Source organism: Halichondria panicea, chromosome 6 (genome assembly GCF_963675165.1).
Source record: "Halichondria panicea chromosome 6, odHalPani1.1, whole genome shotgun sequence".
In the NCBI taxonomy this organism is placed as follows: Eukaryota; Metazoa; Porifera; class Demospongiae; order Suberitida; family Halichondriidae; genus Halichondria; species Halichondria panicea.
Window position 1 is genome coordinate 4464402 of NC_087382.1, and position 22302 is coordinate 4486703.

At 38.8% G+C, this 22302-nt stretch overlaps 3 protein-coding genes across 3 annotated transcripts; all 3 read left to right on the top strand.

Moving 5' to 3' along the window:
* Positions 1–2132: 2132 nt before the first annotated feature.
* Positions 2133–8198, top strand: LOC135337948 (uncharacterized). The gene is made up of 2 exons (XM_064533969.1): positions 2133–2194; positions 2406–8198. The coding sequence occupies exon 2, from the start codon at positions 2590–2592 to the stop codon at positions 8146–8148; it is 5559 nt and encodes a 1852-aa protein (XP_064390039.1). The 5' UTR covers positions 2133–2194; positions 2406–2589; the 3' UTR covers positions 8149–8198.
* Positions 8199–8555: 357 nt separating this feature from the next.
* Positions 8556–14979, top strand: LOC135337949 (uncharacterized). Its single transcript, XM_064533970.1, has one exon. It carries the CDS (start codon positions 9416–9418, stop codon positions 14732–14734), a length of 5319 nt encoding a protein of 1772 aa, XP_064390040.1. The 5' UTR covers positions 8556–9415; the 3' UTR covers positions 14735–14979.
* A 1296-nt stretch (positions 14980–16275) lies between these two features.
* Positions 16276–22061, top strand: LOC135337978 (uncharacterized). Its single transcript, XM_064533998.1, has 2 exons — positions 16276–16389; positions 16590–22061. The coding sequence occupies exon 2, from the start codon at positions 16744–16746 to the stop codon at positions 22051–22053; it is 5310 nt and encodes a 1769-aa protein (XP_064390068.1). The 5' UTR covers positions 16276–16389; positions 16590–16743; the 3' UTR covers positions 22054–22061.
* The last annotated feature ends 241 nt before the right edge of the window (positions 22062–22302 follow it).

Sequence of the window (22302 nt, forward strand, 5' to 3'; positions counted from 1 at the left end):
GGAATTGCCATGGCCTGCAAAATCCAACCTTATAATTATATACACTGTAACTGATGGGTGTTTTAATTTGGCGATCTATTGCTAGAAGCATAGATCTATGCTAGAAGGAAGTATAGTATATTTACACACTGAATAATTATATGTGTTGTGATTGCAGATATTGATCAGCTGTTGCTTGGAGAGATTATCATGATGAACATTTTTGCATTAATTAATTTTGCATGAGAAACTCAGAGTGGGAAATGATCTTACATGATTGTTGTTAAAAACGATCGATGCCAAAAGTCCAAGTCTATGAATAATGAAACACAGAGGAGGAACGCCAGGGTCAATAGGGTAACGTTTAATGAAGGATTAAACATTCTTGTTCTGGGTTCTTGACCTTTGCTTGCATATAGCAGCTTAGCACTTCTGTTCTTTATTTGCCTGCTTGGAAAGCTAAATCTATCCCAGTGCAGCAAGCCAGTAGCTACATCAAAATTTATACCCTAGCCACGGAAGGCTCATTTCCATATCTTGTGGTTTCGAAGAATGCAATAAAAGGTCAAAGGTTGCAATTAAATCCTGGATCTCCTCTCTCAAGCTGATTCCTCTGGGGCGCGATAGCTTAACCAATTTCCAGCCTTCAAAGACGTTGCTTAGACTAAGCCTTAGTTCTTTTTACATCAAAAAAGCTTCTTAGAACTAGTAATGTGCCTTCAAACGATTAAATAATGTTTGCTTTATGCGTGTTATTAGTAAGTGCTAACGCATTAGATCTGAAGGTCAGGAATGCAATACGCATTGGGTCCAAAGGTCAGGAATGCAGTACGCAATAATTTTTTAGTGTCATTATCCTTGACCTTTTGACCTTGTCGAACCTCCTCTGGGTGTAGCCTCGAATCCAGCCAGACCACAAAGACAAAGAGAAAGGCGGCCCTGGTATATTGTGCATGCGCATGAGCGAAATAATTCATCATAAATAATAATTATTATATATATAAGAATTGGACAAAAAGGGGTTGATGTCTCATGTAAGATGGATCTGTAAAGAGCAGAGTAGATCCATCCTTATATGAGACATCAACCCAAAAAGGAAGAATACGTATGACCACGTGGTTAAACTGTTCATGACCACAATGGTAGTAGGGGTTGGTAGATTATGCTTGAGATATTACCTATTATGCTATTCTTTTATGCTCAAGTAAACAGCCTTTTCAAACTGCCTATTATTCTTTTCAAATCGCCTATTCCCCATGTCGTTGCACAAGTAACATCAAACTATAAATAATTGCCGTGACTCTATCTATATTAACACGAATTGCAAGGTCAGGAGATAATTAACTATCAGTATAATAATACTTCCAAAATGTTTATACTATGACTCGTACTGACCTGTATTTCTGTGAAATCTGCCTATTCTTCTCGTAATTGTTATAAATGTGCCTATTATCGGCCAGCATAACTCTCACCCAAAAAATGTACCAATTATGCTCAAGATTATGCTAGCATAATCTACCAACCCCTAAAAATGGTAGTGTACACAATACAAGACTGATGATAGAGAAATCGCTCTCTTGGATCAAGAGTGAGTTACCCTAAAATAGGTATGTAGCCATGCTTTTGGATGTTTTAGGAGATTCACTGCCAACGCTTGCAGAATCAGAAATAGGACGCCGGAACGTTGCCGTGGTCACAACACAACTATACAATACTGCCGGTAATGAATTGTTCATTATACATACTGTTGATTTGATATATTCATGATGATAGAATTCCCAAATAAACTTGTTACGAAGAGACACTTTTTCTGGGCAGGAGAAAGAAGTTAAATCTCATGTGCTTACGATTGGAAAGTTTTGATTATGCTCACTTCTTTAAATTTGAAATGCTGGCATCCAAGCATCACCTACGAATCGTTGATGATCATGAGCAATATATATAGTATACTATAGTATAGGACACTCCATCTCCTCATGTGCTACTTACATACTCAATGTATATTCGGTGTCTTTATAGTTATAGAATTTAGTCATCTTAGGAACAATTAAACATTCAAATTCAAAATGGATCAAGTTTATACAATGTCAACAATAACTAGCTTCCTGTCACATAAAACTGACCATTGATTATTGAGAAAGAAGCATACTAGACTGTGATCTACATATTGAGACTTGCTGAGAAAAGACTATATTATAGCTGGACAAAATTGGTGGTGAGAAGAGTTACTTGTTAGAATCCTATAGGCACTGTCATGCATGCATGCATCCCTTATATAATTATAGCTGTATACTTATCCATGAGGGATTAACTGAACTCTTTAGCTTAGGTAACATAATTGTGCCCTCATGCATAATTATATGCACACTATCACAATTTCAAGTTAAGCCTAATTATGCCCACGTTCTACTTATCTTTATTTGCAGATCATGCAATACCTAGCTGTTTTCAACTAGACTTCAACTCCATAATAATAACAATACACTGCTGTACAAAAGTATAGATCCACTGACATAATTATTAGAAAAATTACAAATCACGAATTAATATAGACCTTGAAGTTACATCAAAAAATCCATTGCATGCCCATGCAAAGCTATCGACTGGAAAATGGCGAAAATGTTTGTCAGCAATCACCTTCGGCAGCACATTTTCATGGTGGTAGCACTTATCGTATACTCGAGTGGCAGTGAGTTGTACACAATTGTGCCATCAAACTTTACTGGCACTTGTCCTCATGAACCATGCATATCACTAAATGTTCTTCCATCTGGATTGAATGTAACATTTAATCAAAGCATCAGCCTGCATTTCCTTCATGGCGAACACTTGTTGGAGGAGATCATTGGAATACAAGGACTTCCTGGCATTGAAATGGCAGTTTCAAGCAACTGTTCACAATGTAGTCCAATAATCCTCTGCAACGGACCAGCTTCTGGTATCATCTTTCAAAATATCCATTCCGTTGAAATAGTTGGACTTACGTTCTCAGGATGCTCACACCAGGGAACAACTGGTTATGGTGGCGCTTTATCTTTCTCTAATGTGACGAATATTTTAGTTGCTAATAGTAATTTTATTGATAACTACATCATTGGACAAACGACTAGTGGGGGAGGAGCAATTTTCATACTACAATCACTTAAAGTTAACTTTGAAAACTGTTCCTTTATCAACAATTCAGCCCAGTGTCAACCTGGTGGCCTTGCCAATTACTGTAGCAAATACAAATTCAATGGAGGTGCTATGTATCTTTTGGAGTGCATGAATGTGAGTATAAGCGATTGCCAATTCCTTCAAAATAGAGCAATAGCTGGGGCAGCACTTATTGCCATATCTTCTCTGATTCAAATCAGTGGTACAGTTTTTGCTCACAATGGTGCACAACCAACCTATGGTGGCACGGCAGCATTTTTCGATAGCACTGTTCACATTCATCAAACCCTCTTCACGAACAATATTGCTTACACGGGTGGAGCCATTTTTGCCACAAAAACACAGCTATCACTACTTGAATGTCAATTCAAGCAAAACAGTGTGTATAATTTAGGAGGAGCAAGTTTTATTCAGCATAGTTCTCTTATAATTTTACGCAGTCTCTTTGTAAGAAACATTGCACTCACAGGCTCGATTGTTTATGCCCGTAACTGCAGTATCACTTCTATAAATAGCTCCTACCTCAACAACAATGCTACTGCCAATGGAGGCATATATGCTGATGATGGATCAGCCATATTTAGCAGTGGTAGCTACTACACGGGAAACAGAGCAAAAGTTGGTGCAGTATATTACATCAGCAACGGTTTCACATATTCATCAAATAACACGTTCACAAACAACAGTGCTGTCTCAGACAACGAGTTTGCATTCGGTGGAATTATTTTTTGCAATTGCAATTCTGAATTTTCTAAAACACCTTGCTTCCTGAGCCTTAACAATAACAATCTTATGAACAACTATGTCAATGAAGGATCCGGAGGTGTCATATTTAGCGGAGACTGTGCTCTTACAGACATACAAAATTACTATTACAAGAATAACGGTAGAGTAATATATCAGAGTTCGGGTTCTTTGATAGTGAATGGAAGTCATTTCGAAAGTAACACATCACCAATGGGTGTTATAGCGCTAAATATACCAACTAAGAGCACAATTGTTACAGCAGCATTATTTCATGCCAACAGCGCACGCTTGGGAAGTGCAATGTTCATTCTATCCTCATTTCCCGTGTATATTTCCGATACTATTTTTTTTAACAATCAAGTAAGTGAATCTGGAACTGTTTTTAGCGGATTGGTCAACACCCAGTTGAAAAAACCCGGGATTATATCGATTGTAAACTGTTACTTTGTGCAAAATAACGCTCATAATGAAGGTGGTGCTATATACATCTTTGGAGATTCCATCAGGAATAAACAACAACTACAATTGTCAAATTCTAATTTTTACAACAATACAGGTAATGCAGTTAGTGGATTTGGATTCACATTAATGGCATTTAACTGTTCTTTCAAATACAATAATGCGTCATTGAATGTGTTGGGTGGAGCAATTCACATTAATGGAGATGCCTCAGTCTTTTCCTCAGAGTTTGTGATGAACAATCGAGGAGCCATCTTCATTAGAGGAGGAAAAATGATGATTTCAGGGAGCACATTTCGTGACAATGCAGGTGAACATGGTGCTGCTGTGTCCGTTTTCAACAACGGTAGTCTATATGTAACGAATTGCTTATTTGTTGGCAACAACGCATTAAAGTATGGTGGAGCCATAGCAGGCGCACGTGCTGATTTAATATCGATTGAAAGCAGTGTGTATGAAAACAATACAGCATTAAGAGGAGGGGCTGTTGGCATCATCAATGGCAAACTAGAATGCCGAGATACCTACTTTACGAACAACACCAGCCTGGAGCTTGGAGGAGCAGTTTACGTTTATGGTGGATCGTTATACTCACGACACACAAACTATGTGGGCAACTTTGCTGCCCATACAGGTGGTGCAATCGCAGCTGTATCAGGTGAAGTGTATAGTGATAGGGATTGCTATTTAAGTAACCATGCCAATCAGTATGCTGGAGCTGTATATATCACCACTTGTTTTTGGCACGATAATTTTAATGAAGGAGAATTTGAAACTGTTGTCATAACACCAATTCTGTTGCTTTCTGTGGCACAGTGTAACATAAACACTCAACTGATTAATACTGAGGCCGGTGGAAGCAAGTTACATCTGATCGAAAATGTTACACTTTTCAACAACTCTTGTGAACTAACCGGAGGAGCTATTCTTGCTATTAAAACTGGCGTATTCTTTGAGGGCAGAGAAGCTATTACTGTGAGCTCAAACTCAGCTGGGTATGGAGGGGGGCTGACATTATTGTGGAGCAATCTCAACATTTCTTGCAGTGTACAGTTTACACAAAATGCAGCTCACATTTCAGGTGGTGGGATCTTGACGTACAATGGTGTTGTGGAATTATCATTCAGCGAGCAAAGATCGGGAATATTTGCTCTAAACACGGCAACTCTAACAGGAGGTGGTATACACGCTATTAACTCAGGTATTAACTTAGTCTCGGGATATTTTGAGCTAACGAAGAATATTGCCACTTATGGTGGTGCACTCTACTTGAGCAGTAACTCTAAACTCCATTTAATCAAGCAAAAGCAAGTATCGATCAGCCGAGATGACCTGAAACTTGTGCTCAGAGAAAACTCAGCTCAGAAAGGGGGCGGGATGTTCATTAACGATTCTGATATTGGACAGCAATGCGTGTCACAACTTTCTTCAGAAGAATGTTTCCTTCAAACTCTGCTGCTCAATTCCACATCAGCACCATTGAGGGACACAAACTACTTGAATTTATATTTTGTCAAAAACACTGCGAGTGTGAGTGGTGATGCTATATTCGGCGGCCTACTAGACAGATGCTCTTTGAGTCCTTCAAATGAACTTCTTTTGGACTTTTCCGATTATTCTTCCTCACACAACGGAGCTGACTACGTGCAGACCATTGCAATGTTCATCGATCAGTTTAACTATAGTAACCTGACATTTCCATTAGCTGGCAAAACAAACATCAAAGATTTTATTTCTTCTGAACCACTTCAAATTTGCTTCTGTCTTCAGCAGCAACACAACTGTAGCTATTTCAAGCATGCACCTATTTACACGAAGAAAGGTCAATTCTTTGAAGTCAGCATTGTAGCAGTTGACCAGTTAGGGAATCCAGTGAATGCCACGGTGATCAGCTCAGTTATCAACAATGCTATACTAGCTAATGTTGATCAAACGAGACAAGCAATCTCTTCCAAATGCTCGTCCATAGAGTATGCCATGTACCCACAAGATGAATTTAATTCTGCAGAAATTGAGCTTTTTGCTGATGGTCCCTGTAATGATATTGGGATATCTAAACGAGTATTAACTGTGATTTTTCAACCATGTACATGTCCAATTGGATTCTATCCTCAGGAAACTAGAACGCTGTGCTCCTGCATGTGTGACCCACTGTTAGAGTTATATATAACAGGCTGCTCACTGGTGAACGAAACTGTTTTTCGAAAGCCTTACGTATGGATAGACTTTATAAACAGAAGCAATGTATCTGGATATTTACTGCATGACAGTTGTCCATTTGACTATTGTCTGAATGAGCTTGTCAGTGTGAACTTAAATACAGCTCATGGTGCAGATTCTCAATGTGCATTCAATCGCACTGGAACGCTGTGTGGTGCCTGCAAAGAGAACCTAAGTGCTGTGCTTGGCAGCTCACAATGTAGAGAGTGTACCAATGGTTATATTTCTCTGCTCATAGCGTTTGCAATGGCAGGGATCGCATTGGTTGCATTTATAATGGTGCTTAATATGACCATAGCTATTGGTACAATCAATGGACTTATGGTTTATGCAAACATAGTTTTTGCAAAACGATCTCTCTTATTGCCACAAAGAACGTCAAAATTCCTAACAATTTTCATTTCATGGCTTAATCTTGACCTCGGAATCGAGACTTGTTTTTATGATGGAATGGACTCGTATTCAAAAGCTCTTCTCCAGTTAGTGTTTCCTTCATACGTCATCCTATTAACTGCAGCTCTTATTATACTTGCAAAGTATTCGGTGGGATTCTCAACTTTCATTGGCAGGAAAAGGGATCTGGCTGGCACACTGTGCACGCTTATCCTGCTCTCTTATTCCAAGTTCATACGCACAATCATTACCAACTTACAGTATACGTACATCACATATCCGGATAACACCTGGGATATCGTGTGGTTACATGATGCAAACATCCCTTATTTCAAACCTAGTCATTTTCCACGATTAATAGCAGCGTTTGTAATTATCATAGTTGTGTTAATATACACTTCTCTCATCTTGTTCGGTCAATGGCTTCCTAAGTTTGATGAAAAGCGGGCACTAAAGTGGATCAAACAACTTGTCGGCAAACATTATAAACCATTTGCACCCCAACACAGTTATTGGGTCGGATTGCTGCTACTTGTTCGTGCCTTGCTACACATTGTTGCCACTTGTTTTTCAGACCAAACATCGTTACTATTTTCTTTCTGCATTGTGCTTTTTCTGATACTACTTAAGCTACTGACAACTCATATTTATCGATTGAAAACTCTTGAGATACTTGAATCCTCATTTCTCGTCAACCTTGGAGTACTTTCGGTAGTTCAGTATTATGTGCATGACAATGCAAGAATGGCAGCAGTTGTAGCAGATCTATCTGTAGCTGTGGCTGCTATCACGTTTATACTCATCTTAGGGTATCACATCTATACTTTTATATTGAAAGAAATAACATGGTTGGTAAAAACGACTCGCTCTATTAAAAATCTTGTGCATTTACGTGAAAGACAGCAGAATGTAGTGGTCCAGTTTCAAGATCATCTGCAGCCGCTACAAGATGAACAAGATGAAGAACTTCACGAACCGCTCGTTGAAAGAGAAGTACCTGATGTTGCTACAAATGTCTATGATCCTCCTGTAATCCAGCCAGCTGTTCGATACAGTCAACCACGTCATGCAGACCTTGAGGAACTACTGAAGCCTATCACCGACGATGACTACAGGAGACTCAACCAACCGAATCGACGATATCCTCAACCCACAACATATGCATTGGTCGAAATTCACAAGAACAACAACTGATACCCAAACTTGCGTGTTTGTTTTTACACCTCAGTCCCTAGATAAATGTACCTTCACAAACACATTTTACTTTAACTATAAACTTGATAAATTTGCTTTCTGTTTTCGTCAACTATAGAACAGCAACACTTATTCGATTAAAAACGAACTCTACATTTTTATATTAGCTATACACACACTCTATAAACTTCTCTTTCAACACCCGATATGATTAAAAATCTAGATGTATTATACAAACACATCTTCTAGATACAGCTATCGAATTACTTACTTTCACAAACATGGCACTGTTTAGACTTGATAATAATTGTACTTTCTATGTAATTTCGGTAACTATAGACAACAGCAACACTTAATTTGTCTAAGAATCAATTATATCCAACAATCGGTTATTATCAACACAGCTTATAACTTAACAACACTTTAAAGCTATAATTATTGTTTTTATTTTTGGCTTGTGTTACCAATTACAGTGTTTTTAGTCACTGCACAACTGGAACACTGTGGTTAGCAAACAGCTAGAAATGAGTTACTAAGTACTGAAAGATAAGCTATGAACTGAGAAACGGATAGGCAATACATTACAATCTAACATAAGATCACTGACAGATATTTATACTTCCGAAACTCATTCGATATTTGGACTAAAGAAACATTTTTATGAGCTCTATTCAAACATTACCGATTGAAGTAAGTTTTGGAGCTATTATATAATGTACTTCATCATTTTGTAGTCAATGGATTATAGAGATAGGCTGTCCGTTGTGCTACTGGTAGTTACACTTTGTTAATAATTATTACTGTCCAATTATTGACTTTCACAAACACAGCTTGGTTTACTTAACACCTTAAACTATAACCTAGATTATTCAAGTTATTTTCTATGCAATTTCAAGTCATTAAAAACAGCAACATTTTGTTATCATTATGAATTTTACTTTCACAAGCCACAGCTTAGTTTAACACCTTCAACAAGCACAGCGTGGTTTATATTACCAGCTATAAAACCTTTCATTGTAATTTCGTCAAGCAACACTGCATATGGTTACAAACCAACTATAAAAAATCTAGTGTCACTAGTTACTGTATAAGAAAGTCACTGAAAGATAAGCAATCACCGGTCTGAGGAATGCGGATAGCCCAATAGGTTTTATACACTGCGGTTTAACATACAGCTACTTAAGAATTGACTTCAGGATATAGAGCTATTCACACATCAGAAGTTTGAAGTAAGTCTTGTACATTCTGACTTTGTTCATTTGAATCAATGAATTATCTGTCCGTTGTACTACTGGTAGCAACATTGTTATCATGTCCGAACCACCTGGATTGTACATCCATGGCAACAGTTGTAGTCCCTGGTAACTTCACTGATGCATGTCCTCAAGAACACTGCTCCACCATCAATGATTTACCATCTAGTATCTTCAACAACAGTATGCAACTACATTTTCTTTCTGGTCAACACCTCTTGCAACGACACATTTCTATGCACAACATCCCCAGCGGCCATGTTCAAATTTCCTCTTCATGCTCCAGCCCACAGTGTAATACAATAATTCTCTGCCAGGGAGGACCAACTGGAATGAGCTTTCAAAATATCCAGACTGTTGAAATAGCTGGACTTACGTTCTCAGGTTGCACACACCAGGGAGAGGTCGGCTTTGGTGGTGCAATATCTTTCATAAATGTCACAAACATTTCGATAGTCAACTGTCATTTCATTGGCAACCATATTACTGGGAACATTGGAGGTGGCGCACTCTACGTATCTCAATCACAAAGTGTGAGCATTCGGAATAGTTCTTTTGTTAATAACTATGCGTATTTGTCAATTCATCAATGTAGTGGTGCTGCGTTTTTTCAGAACAACAATTTCGTCCTAATACAACATACTCTTTTTAAAAACAACACAGCCACTTCTGGAGGAGCAATCTTTGCTGATCAGATTGACCTCACCCTGCATCAGAGTAGCTTCTTCCAGAATAACGCAACAGATTCGGGAGGTGCAGTAGATACTCTAAATTCTTTGATAGTGATTATTGAAAGTGAATTTGAGAGCAATTTGGCAATTTCGTCATCAGTCATTTATACACGCAACACTACTATTAGTATTTTGAGCAGCTCTTTTTTAAACAACACAGCTGTAAGCACCGGAGGTATTTATATACAAGACGGCTCGGTTGTTAGGAGCAACAACAGTGTCTATTCCAACAACAGTGCATTAGTAGGCTCTGTCTACATCTTATTCAAAGGTTCCAGTTTCTTTGTCAATAACACGTTCGTAAACAATCAAGTGGGTGGAGTGATAGTTGGTACTAGTTGTTCATTCATAGGTAACGATAATACATTCATTAATAATAATGCGATTATGTATATGACCAGCTGCAACTCTTCGTTCATTCGCAATCAGTTTATTAACAACGCTGCTGATTTGTATGGCATGTTGTTTCAGTATGGATCTTTGTCTATGTCAGAGACTACGTATGTGAGCAATTTTACAAGTGGTGCTATTGCTGTGAACGATGTTTCAACAGCATTTTTTGCAGACAGTTCTTTCGAACAAAACAGCTTCCAATCAACACAATTGATAGGCAGTGCTATCAATGTTGTGGGTAATGTTAATCTAACAGTTTTAAGAAGTAACTTTTCTGAAAACCAGGCAACTTCTGGAGGGGCTATAGCCGCTACTAGTGGACCAGCAAGAATATTTATTTCAGATTGCTATTTCTTTAACAATAGCGCTGCTTTTGGCGGAGCAATTTATTTCATTTTAACTGGAACAGACTCGGAATGTATCATTAGACACTCTTATTTCATCAACAATTCAGCTACCAACGTTGGTGGTGCTATATACATTTTTTCCAACCTATTTACAACAATTCAAAATTGCTTCTTTCGTCACAATACTGCGAAATATAATGGGGGGGCAGTGTACATTCCCGAAGGACAGGTTAGAACTTTCAAATCTCGATTCTTAGATAACTTTGTTGATGAGTACGGCGGTGCCATTGCTATCAAAGGTGACATAACTACCACACAGTGCGAATATATTGGCAACACAGCAAACGAACGCGGTGGTGCATTATCAATTTTGAATGGTAACCTCAATACTTCAAATAGCTTATTTGCACATAATAAAGGAAGACAATTCGGTGGAGCAATTTTCAGCAACAGATCAAGTGTTGCAATTTCAAACACCAAATTTTATTTCAACCAAGCTTCACTAGGAGGAGCCATCCATCATTTTGCCAGCAAAGTTAGCTGTAGAGAAACATCGTTTACAAACAACACAAGTAATGAATTTGGTGGGGCGGTTTATATTCAAAGCGGATCACATTCTTCTCAAACAACTCAGTACAAGCTGAACAATGCTTCTGAAGCTGGGGGTGCAATATTTGCTCTTTCAAGCAATGTATCGAGCAGCATGGACACATACCAAGGGAACATGGCCAATAAATATGGTGGAGCAGTCTACATCGACAGTTGTCCTTCAGTTTCAAGACCTTTTAGTGAAACAGGAAACAATTTAATTACTTCAATTGTTTTATTTGGGGAGCCAGTGTGTAGTAAATACAAAAACTATTTATTATCACGAGAACCGAATTGGTTGCAGATCAACGGCGGTTCATTATTCCTCGACAACTGGTGCAGTTTGGCAGGAGGTGCTGTTGTAGCCATCCATACTCAAGTATACGTTTCTGGTGATGGGCGTACGCTCATCAGAGGAAATTCAGCCACTCATGGAGCTGGGTTAGCACTTGTGTGGAGTAATGTGAGTATCTCTTGCCCCACACAATTGACAAACAATCAAGCTTCTATTTCCGGTGGGGGCATTTACATGTACAGTAGCAATATCCTTATCTACCTTGGAATAACTACAGTCGTGATTGAAGGTAACATTGCCACCAAAAGCGGAGGTGGTATCTATAGCAGTAAATCTAAAATTAAAGTTGTCGGAGGAAAGATGTGCTTTTCTAAGAATAATGCTACATACGGAGGTGCACTGTATAGCACTGACACCAAGTTGAATATAGTGAAACAAGAGGAAAATGATACATCAAAAATTTTGTTTACAAAAAATTCCGCTGTACAAGGAGGAGCTATTTACGTGATGGATGTAATTCAAGATTGTGAGACACGATATAATACGACGAAAGAGTGCTTTCTACAAACATTACTAAACAGATACAACGTAACAAAGGTCCCCAACAACTATTTTAATGTCTACTTTATCAATAATACTGCAAGTCTAAGCAGTAATGCCATTTTTGGAGGACTACTGGACAGGTGCTCTTTGAACCCAGCAAACGAACTACTTCTTGATTTTCCTAACCAAACATTCCTGAGTGGAGCTGACTATATTCTAGCTACTGCACAGTTTGCTGGTCTGATTGATTATAGTAATCTGACAACCAACTACAACCCTGAAAAGGTTTTGCAAGCAGTGAGCGGTGCAATTGTCCAAGATTTTGTTTCTTCAGAACCCCTTCAAGCGTGTTATTGCTTCGGATACCAGCCTAATTGTAGCAACTTCCAACATCCACCTGTGTACGTAAAGAAGGGACAGCTGTTTTCAATTAGTTTAATTGCAGTTGATCAGGTGGGCAATCCAGTGAATGCGACAGTGATCAGCTCCGTTGTCACAGGTAGCCGACTACTCAACAGTAATAAAGCACTTCAACGTATTCCCGCTGAATGTTCACTTCTTGAATACTCCCTCTATCCAGACCAAAGTGACCCAACAGCCGACATTGAACTTTTCGCAAATGGTCCTTGCAATAATAGAGGGGTATCTAAACGAACAATAAACGTGGTATTTCAAGCGTGTACATGTCCAATTGGATTTCAGCAAAGGGAGACCAGAACACAGTGTTTATGTGAGTGTGATACAGTATTACAATCGTATATAACAAGCTGTTCCCTGGAAAATGAAACCGTGCTTAGAAGACCCAATGTGTGGATAGACTATGTAAACACAAGTACTAAATCTGGCTATCTACTATATCCGAACTGCCCATTTGACTATTGTGTGGATGAGCTAGTTAGTGTGAACTTAAATACAGCTCATGGTGCAGATTCTCAATGTGCATTCAATCGCACTGGAACACTGTGTGGTGCCTGCAAAGAGAATCTAAGTGCTGTGCTTGGCAGCTCACAATGTAGAGAGTGTACCAACAGTTTCATTTCTCTGCTAATACCATTTGCAATGGCAGGAATCGTCTTGGTTGCGTTTATAGTTCTATTTAACTTGACTGTAACTACGGGTACAATCAATGGACTTATCTTTTATGCAAACATGACTTTTGCAAATCGATCTCTGTTTGTACCCTCTGGAACTCCCGGTTTGCTCCGAATATTCATTTCATGGCTTAACCTTGATCTTGGAATCGAAACTTGCTTTTATAATGGAATGGACTCGTATGCTAAAGTTCTTCTTCAACTAGTGTTTCCTTCCTACATTCTCATATTGACCGTACTGATCATCATGCTTTGTGAGTATTCGGTGAGATTTTCAACATTCATAGGCAAGAAGAGAGATCCTGTTGGGACACTGTGCACACTTATCCTGCTCTCCTATTCCAAGTTCATTCGCACGATCATTGCAAGCTTACAGCATGCATACTTAAACTATCCGGATGGCTCCAGTGAAACAGTCTGGTTGTATGATGCTAATGTTCCCTACTTCAAACCAAGTCACGCTCCACGGTTCATTACAGTGTCAGTAATCATTATTCTGGGACTGGTGTATACAGTGCTTCTTCTGTTTGGCCAGTGGTTGACCAAACTCGGTGGATGGATCCCTTTCCGCTGGGTCAACAACCCAAAGTACAATGAGTTCATTGTTAAATACCATACACAGCTTAAACCCAAACATCGATACTGGATAGGATTGTTGCTGCTTGTTCGAATCTCTTACTACACTGTGTCAGCCTTTGTCTCACAATCTGCCGCCCTACTGTTTCTTATCCTCATTGTTCTTATTCTATTAAGTCTCAAGCACATTGCCAGTCATGTATATGAAGTTAATGCAATTGATAACTTAGAGAGTGCTTTTTTGATTAATCTTGGAGTCCTAGCAGCTTGCTTATACTTCTTGCAAGACAGTGAAGGAATCCCGCCTATAGCTGCCAGTATATCTATAACAGTTTCTTCGTTTTTTTTCATTATGATTTTTGGATATCATGCCTACACCTTCATTCTCAAGAACACACGTCTCTGGATAAGAATAATTGCTCTACTCAGGCCAGTTTGGGTGCGTATGAGAGTGTTAGCGCAGTGTCCTAATCTACGACGAAACGCAGATATAGATCTACAAGAAGAAGAAGAAGTTGAGCATGAGGAAAATCAACTTTTGTTGCAAGAGCTTCCATATGCACAAGGAGAGTCTGACGATGAAGAACAACATCCGTATGAGGCTCCAATAATCCAGCCTGCTGTTAGAGACAGCCAACCTCGGAACCAAGACCTCGAAGAACTTTTCCAACCGATAACTGAGCGAGACTACAGACGTTTTCAAGAGCCTTTTAGGCCACAACAACCCACGACATATTCAGTTGTTGAGATCGACCGAAACCCTGAATGATAGTAACAAGTAGTGTGTATCAATCACCCATCGAATTATATATTATGTTCCTCCTTTAATTCATCCTGTGAAACACACATTCAGCTAGCTATATAGCTCAATGACATAATTTACATTAGAAATCTGTTCTCATCCTTCAAATCACATTCATCATTAACTAGATAGATAGATTCCTTATAATACTCTTAGCCACATATTGGCACTGGGTTATACTTATAGTGTAATTCTTGTAAATTGGTTATCAATACACGACAAATGTTATACTGAGGGAATTATAAGGGAAGTTAACACTCAATACTATATAGCTGCAACCTATAATCTGTTATTCATCATGCATGTTAATAATAATGCGCAACCAAATCTAACCACATTGTTGCCCTTTGACCTCCAAGATCAAAGGAAATGTAGTGCCATTAATTTTATATTCTATTGCGGTGCCACTATTATTATGATAAGAGGAAAAATGCATGGCAAATACAATTTAAAGTAGATAATTGACCTGAGTCTCAAACAATGCAAAGTTTGAACAGACCGCTGCAATAGCTTATCTATACTGTCAATGGACTGGGGACCAAATATTACAGGCGGTATAGCTGTCCCCGAAACAGCTTTCCTGGTCTGGAATAAAGAATGTTTCAATAAAGCAAATATTTCTTTCGTTACAGGCCCTTGACCACATCTACTGCCGAACATTGTGGCACTCATTGCCAATTAATTGAAGAATTTGCACACAATAATATTTCTGGTTAGGGGGAACCCAACAGGGCACTACTTCACCTGACTAGTTAGTACGAAATAGCAAACAAAAAATTTATGTGAGTGCATGTGATTACAAAGAAGCTAATTATGTAATCCAACAAAATATACTAGTTAGTTGCTGTTCAGAGTTTGTTTTACAGGTTGAAACTAAATGATGGTTCGTCTAACCATTATAAAAGTGAAAACTCGGCCTGGGATCGAGGCTACCCCTAGCCTTGAGACCAGCCGTTCGTTATCTGAAAGAACGCCTAGTCAAGTTCCAATGTGCAACCAGATCTGATGTGCAACTTGTCTAGCTGAGTTAGCGTTTTACAGCATCATAATGATATTCATGGGTAATACACCCTGTGCGGGCAATTATCGGTATAACGAAAGGCTGGTCTCGAGGCTACTTGGGCTTGTCAAAATGAATTGCTCATTACACGTACTGTTGATTTGTATATTACTGATGTATTCATGATGATAGAATTCCCAAATAAACTTGTTTACGAAAATACACTTTTTCTGGCCAGGAGAAAGAAGTTAAGTCTCATGTGCTTTACGATTAGAAAGTCACTCACTTCTTTCTGGCATGCAAGCATCACCTATATGAATCTTTGATGATCACAAGCAATACTATGCATATATAGTAGGACACTCCATCTCCTCATGTGCTACTTACATACTCTTGCTAATAAATCTAGTCATCTTAGGAACAATTAAACATTCAAATTCAAATTGGCATGGATCAAGTTTATACAATGTCAACAATAACTAGCTTCCTGTCACATAAAACTGACCATTGATTATTGAGAAAGAAGCATACTAGACTATGCATATATGATCTACACACTGATAGATTCTAAGACTTGCTGAGAAAAGACTATATTGATCTATACAGCAGGACAAAATTGGTGGTGAGAAGAGTTAGTTGTTAGAATCCTATAGGTACTGTCATCCATGCATGCATCCCTTATATAATTATAGCTGTATACTTATCCATTAGTATCATTGAGGGATTAACTGCTAAGATAATTGTGCCCTCATGCATAATTATATATGCACACTATCACAATTGCAAGCCTTATTCCCACGTTCTACTTATCTTTATTTGCAGATCACGCAATACCTAGCTGTTTTCAACTAGACTTCAACTCCATAATAATAACAATACACTGCTGTACAAAAGTATAGATCGACTGATATAAGAAATCACGAATTAATATAGACCTTGAAGTTGCATCAAGGGGTCAGATTGAGCCTTGCATTGCATGCCCAAAGCTATCGACTGGAAATTGGCGACAATGTTTGTCAACGGTCACCTTCGGCAGCACATTTTCATGGTGGTAGCACTTATCATATACTCGAGTGGCAGCCAAGGTTGCAGTGAGTTGTACACAATTGTGCCATCAAACTTTACTGGCACTTGTCCTCATGAACCATGCATATCACTAAATGTTCTTCTATCTGAATTGAACGGAACATTTAATCAAAGCATCAGCTTGCATTTCCTTCACGGTGAACACTTGTTGGAGGAGATCATTGGAATACAAAGACTTCCTGGCATTGAAATGTCAGTTTCAAACAACTGTTCACAGTGTAGTCCAATAATTCTCTGCAACGGACCAGCTTCTGGTATCATCTTTCAAAATATCCATTCCGTTGAAATAGTTGGACTTACGTTCTCAGGATGCTCACACCAGGGAACACCTGCTTATGGTGGTGCTTTATCTTTCTATAATGTGACGAATATTTTAGTTGCTAATAGTAATTTTATTGATAACTACATTATTGGGCAAACGACTAGTGGGGGAGGAGCAATTTTCATACTACAATCACTTAAAGTTAACCTTGAAAACTGTTCCTTTATCAACAATTCAGCCCAGTGTCAACCTGGTGGCCTTGCCGATTACTGTAGCAGTTACACATTCAATGGAGGTGCTATGTATCTTTTGAAGTGCATGAACGTGAGTATAAGCGATTGCCAATTCCTTCAAAATAGAGCAATAGCTGGAGCAGCACTTTTGGTCACATCCTCTCTAATTCAAATCAGTGGTACAGTTTTTGCTCACAATGGTGCACAACCAACCTATGGTGGCACGGCAGCATTTTTCGAGAGCACTGTTCACATTCATCAAACCCTCTTCACGAACAATATTGCTTACACGGGTGGAGCCATTTTTGCCACAAAAACACAACTATCACTACTTGAATGTCAATTCAAGCAAAACAGTGCATATAATTTAGGAGGAGCAAGTTTTATTCAGCATGGTTTTCTTATAATTTCACGCAGTCTCTTTGTAAGAAACATTGCACTCACAGGCTCGATTGTTTATGCCTCAAACTGCAGTATCACTTCTACAAATAGCTCCTACCTCAACAACAATGCTACTGCCAATGGAGGCATATACGTAAAAGAAGGATCAGCCATATTTAGCAGTGGTAGCTACTACACGGGAAACAGAGCAAAAATTGGTGCAGTATATTTCATCAGCAACGGTTTCACATATTCATCAAATAACACATTCACAAACAACAGTGCTATCTCGGATAACGAGTTTGCATTCGGTGGAATTATTTTTTGCAATTGCAATTCTGAATTTTCTAAAACACCTTGCTTCCTGAGCCTTAACAATAACAACGTTATGAACAACTATGTCAATGAAAGATCCGGAGGTGTCATACTTAGCGGAGACTGTGCTCTTACAGACATACAAAATTACTATTACAAGAATAATGGCAGAGTAATATTCCAAAGTTCTGGTTCATTGATAGTGAATGGAAGTCATTTCGAAAGTAACAAATCACCACTAGGTGTGATAGCGCTAAATAAGCCAACAAAAAGCACAATTGTTACAAAAACATTATTTCATGCCAACAGTGGAGTTTCCGGAAGTGCTATCCACATTCAATCCTCCTTTCCCGTGTATATTTCCGATACTACTTTCTTTAATAATCAAGTAAGTAAATCTGGAACTGTTTTTAGTACTAGTGCTGGATTGGTCAACACCCAGGGGAATAAACTCCGGATTATATCGATTGTAAACTGTTACTTTGTACAAAATAACGCTCATAATGAAGGTGGTGCTATATACATCTATGGACATTTCATCAGTAATGAACAACAGCAGCTACAATTGTCAAATAGCTATTTCTACAATAATATAGGTGGTGCTGTGAATGGATTTGGAATCACTTTAATGGCTTTTAACTGTTCTTTCAAAAACAATATTGCCCCATTTGGTTTGTTGGGTGGAGCGATTCTCATTAATGGAGATGCCTCAGTATATTCTTCAGAGTTCGTGATGAACGATCGTGGAGCCATCTTTATTACAGGAGGGAAAATGATGATTTCAGGGAGCACATTTCGTGAGAATGTAGGAGACAAAGGTGCTGCTGTATCTATTTTCAACAACGGTAGTCTATATGTGACGAATTGCTTATTTGTTGGCAATAAAGCAGTTAAGTATGGTGGAGCCATAGCAGGCGTACGTACTGATTTAATATCAATTGAAAGCAGTGTGTATGAAAACAATACAGCATTAAGAGGAGGGGCTGTTGGCACTGTCAATGGCAAGCTAGAATGCCGAGATACCTACTTTACAAACAATACTAGCCTGGAGCTTGGAGGAGCAGTTTACGTTTATGGTGGATCATTATACTCACGACACACGCAATATGTGGGCAACTTTGCAACCCATACAGGTGGTGCAATCGCAGCTGTATCAGGTGAAGTGTATAGTGATGGGGATTGTTATTTAAGTAACCATGCCAATCAGTATGCTGGTGCTATATACATAACCACTTGTTTTTGGCAGGATGATTTTAACGAAGGAGAATTTGAAACTGTTGTCATAACACCAATTCTGTTACTTTCTGTGGCACAGTGTAACGTAAACACTCAACTGATTAATACCGAGGCTGGTGGAAGCAAGTTACATCTGATCGAAAATATAACACTTTTCAACAATTCCTGTGAACTAACTGGAGGAGCTATTCTCACTATTAAAACTGACGTATTCTTTGAGGGCAGAGAAGCTATTACTGTGAGCTTAAACTCAGCTGGGTATGGAGGGGGGCTGGCATTATTGTGGAGCAATCTCAACATTTCTTGCAATGTACAGGTTACACAAAATGCAGCTCACATTTCAGGTGGTGGGATCTTGACGTACAATGGTGTTGTGGAATTATCATTCAGCGAGCAAAGATCGGGAATATTTGCTCTAAACACGGCAACTCTAACAGGAGGTGGTATACACGCTATTAACTCAGGTATAAACTTGGTCTCGGGATATTTTGAGCTAACGAAGAATATTGCCACTTATGGTGGTGCACTGTACATGAGCAGTAACTCTAAAATTTACTTAATCAAGCAAAAGCAAAAATCCATCAGCCGAGATGACCTGAAACTTGTACTCAGAGAAAACTCAGCACAGAAAGGGGGCGGGGTGTTTATTAACGATTCTGATATTGGACAGCAATGCGTTTCACAACTTTCTTCAGAAGAATGTTTCCTTCAAACTCTGCTGCTCAATTCCACATCAGCACCATTGAAGGACAAAAACCTCTTGAACATATTTTTTGTCAACAACACTGCGAGTATGAGTGGTGATGCTATATTTGGTGGGCTACTAGACAGATGCTCTTTGAGTCCTTCAAATGAACTTCTTTTGGACTTTTCAGACTATTTTTCCTCACACAACGGAGCTGACTATGTGCAGACCATTGCAACGTTCAGTGATCAGTTTAACTACAGTAACCTAACATTTCCATACAGCCCATATCGTGAACAAATAGAGGTAAATCACAACAAAAATATCAATGATCTTATTTCTTCCAAACCACTTCAAATTTGCTTCTGTCTTCAGCAGCAACACAACTGTAGCTATTTCAAGCATGCACCTATATACACGAAGAAAGGTCAATTTTTTGAAGTCAGCATTGTAGCAGTTGACCAGTTAGAGAATCCAGTGAATGCCACAGTTATCAGCTCAGTTATCAACAATGCCAAACTAGCTAATGTTGATCAAACAAGACAAGCACTCTCTTCCAAATGCTCGTCCATAGAGTATGCCATTTACCCACAAGATGAATTCAATTCTGCAAAAATCGAGCTTTTTGCTGATGGTCCCTGTAATGATATCGGGATATCTAAACGGGTATTAACTGTGATTTTTCAACCGTGTACATGTCCAATTGGATTCTATCCTCAGGAAACTAGAACGCTGTGCTCCTGCGTGTGTGACCCACTGTTAGAGTCGTATATAACAGGCTGCTCACTGGTGAAAGAAACTGTTTTTCGAAAGCCTTACGTGTGGATAGACTTTGTAAACAGAAGCATTGTATCTGGATATTTACTGCATGACAGTTGTCCATTTGACTATTGTGTGGATGAGCTTGTCAGTGTAAACCTAAATACAGTTCATGGTGCAGATTCTCAATGTGCATTCAATCGCACTGGAACACTGTGTGGTGCCTGCAAAGAGAACCTAAGTGCTGTGCTAGGCAGCTCACAATGCAGAGAGTGTACCAACAATTTTATTTCTCTGCTCATACCATTTGCCATGGCAGGAATCGCCTTGGTTGCGTTTATAGTGGTGCTTAATATGACCATAGCTATTGGTACAATCAATGGACTTGTTTTTTATGCAAACATCGTTTTTGCAAATCGACCTCTCTTATTGCCACCAAAAACATCAAAATTCCTAACAATTTTTATTTCATGGCTTAATCTTGACCTCGGAATCGAGACTTGTTTTTATGATGGAATGGACTCGTATGCTAAAACTCTTCTCCAGGTAGTGTTTCCTTCATACGTCATCCTATTAACTGCAGCTATTATTGCACTTGCAAAGTGTTCGGTGAGATTCTCCAATTTCATTGGCAGGAAAAGGGATCTGGCTGGCACACTGTGCACGCTTATCCTGCTCTCGTATTCCAAGTTCATACGCACAATCATTACCAACTTACAGTATACGTACATCACCTATCCAGATGACACCTGGGATATCGTGTGGTTACATGATGCGAACATCCCTTATTTCAAACCTAGCCATTTTCCAAGATTAATAGCAGCGTTTGTAATTATCATAGTTGTGTTAATATACACTTCTCTCATCTTGTTCGGTCAATGGCTGCCTAAGTTTGATGAAAAGCAGGCACTAAAGCGGATGAAACAATTTGTCAACAAACATTTTGAATCATTTGCACCCCAACACAGTTATTGGGTTGGATTACTGCTACTTGTTCGTGCCTTGCTACACATTGTTGCCACTTGTTTCTCAGACCAAATATCGTTACTATTTGTGTTCTGCATTGTGCTTATTCTGATACTACTCAAGCTACTGACGACTCATATTTATCAATCGAAAAAGTTAGAGATGCTTGAATCCTCATTTCTCGTCAACCTTGGAGTGCTTTCGGTAGTTCAGTATCATGTGCTTACAAACGCAAGAATGGCAGCAGCTGTAGCAGATCTATCTGTAGCTGTGGCTGCTATCACGTTTATACTCATCTTAGGGTACCACATCTATACCTTTATATTGAAAGAAACAACATGGTTGGTAAAAACGACTCGTTGAAATTTGGCAATTTCGTCATCAGTCATTTATACACGCAACACTACTATTAGTATTTTGAGCAGCTCTTTTTTAAACAACACAGCTGTAAGCACCGGAGGTATTTATATACAAGACGGCTCGGTTGTTAGTAGCAACAACAGTGTCTATTCCAACAACAGTGCATTAGTAGGCTCTGTCTACATCTTATTCAAAGGTTCCAGTTTCTTTGTCAATAACACGTTCGTAAACAATCAAGTGGGTGGAGTGATA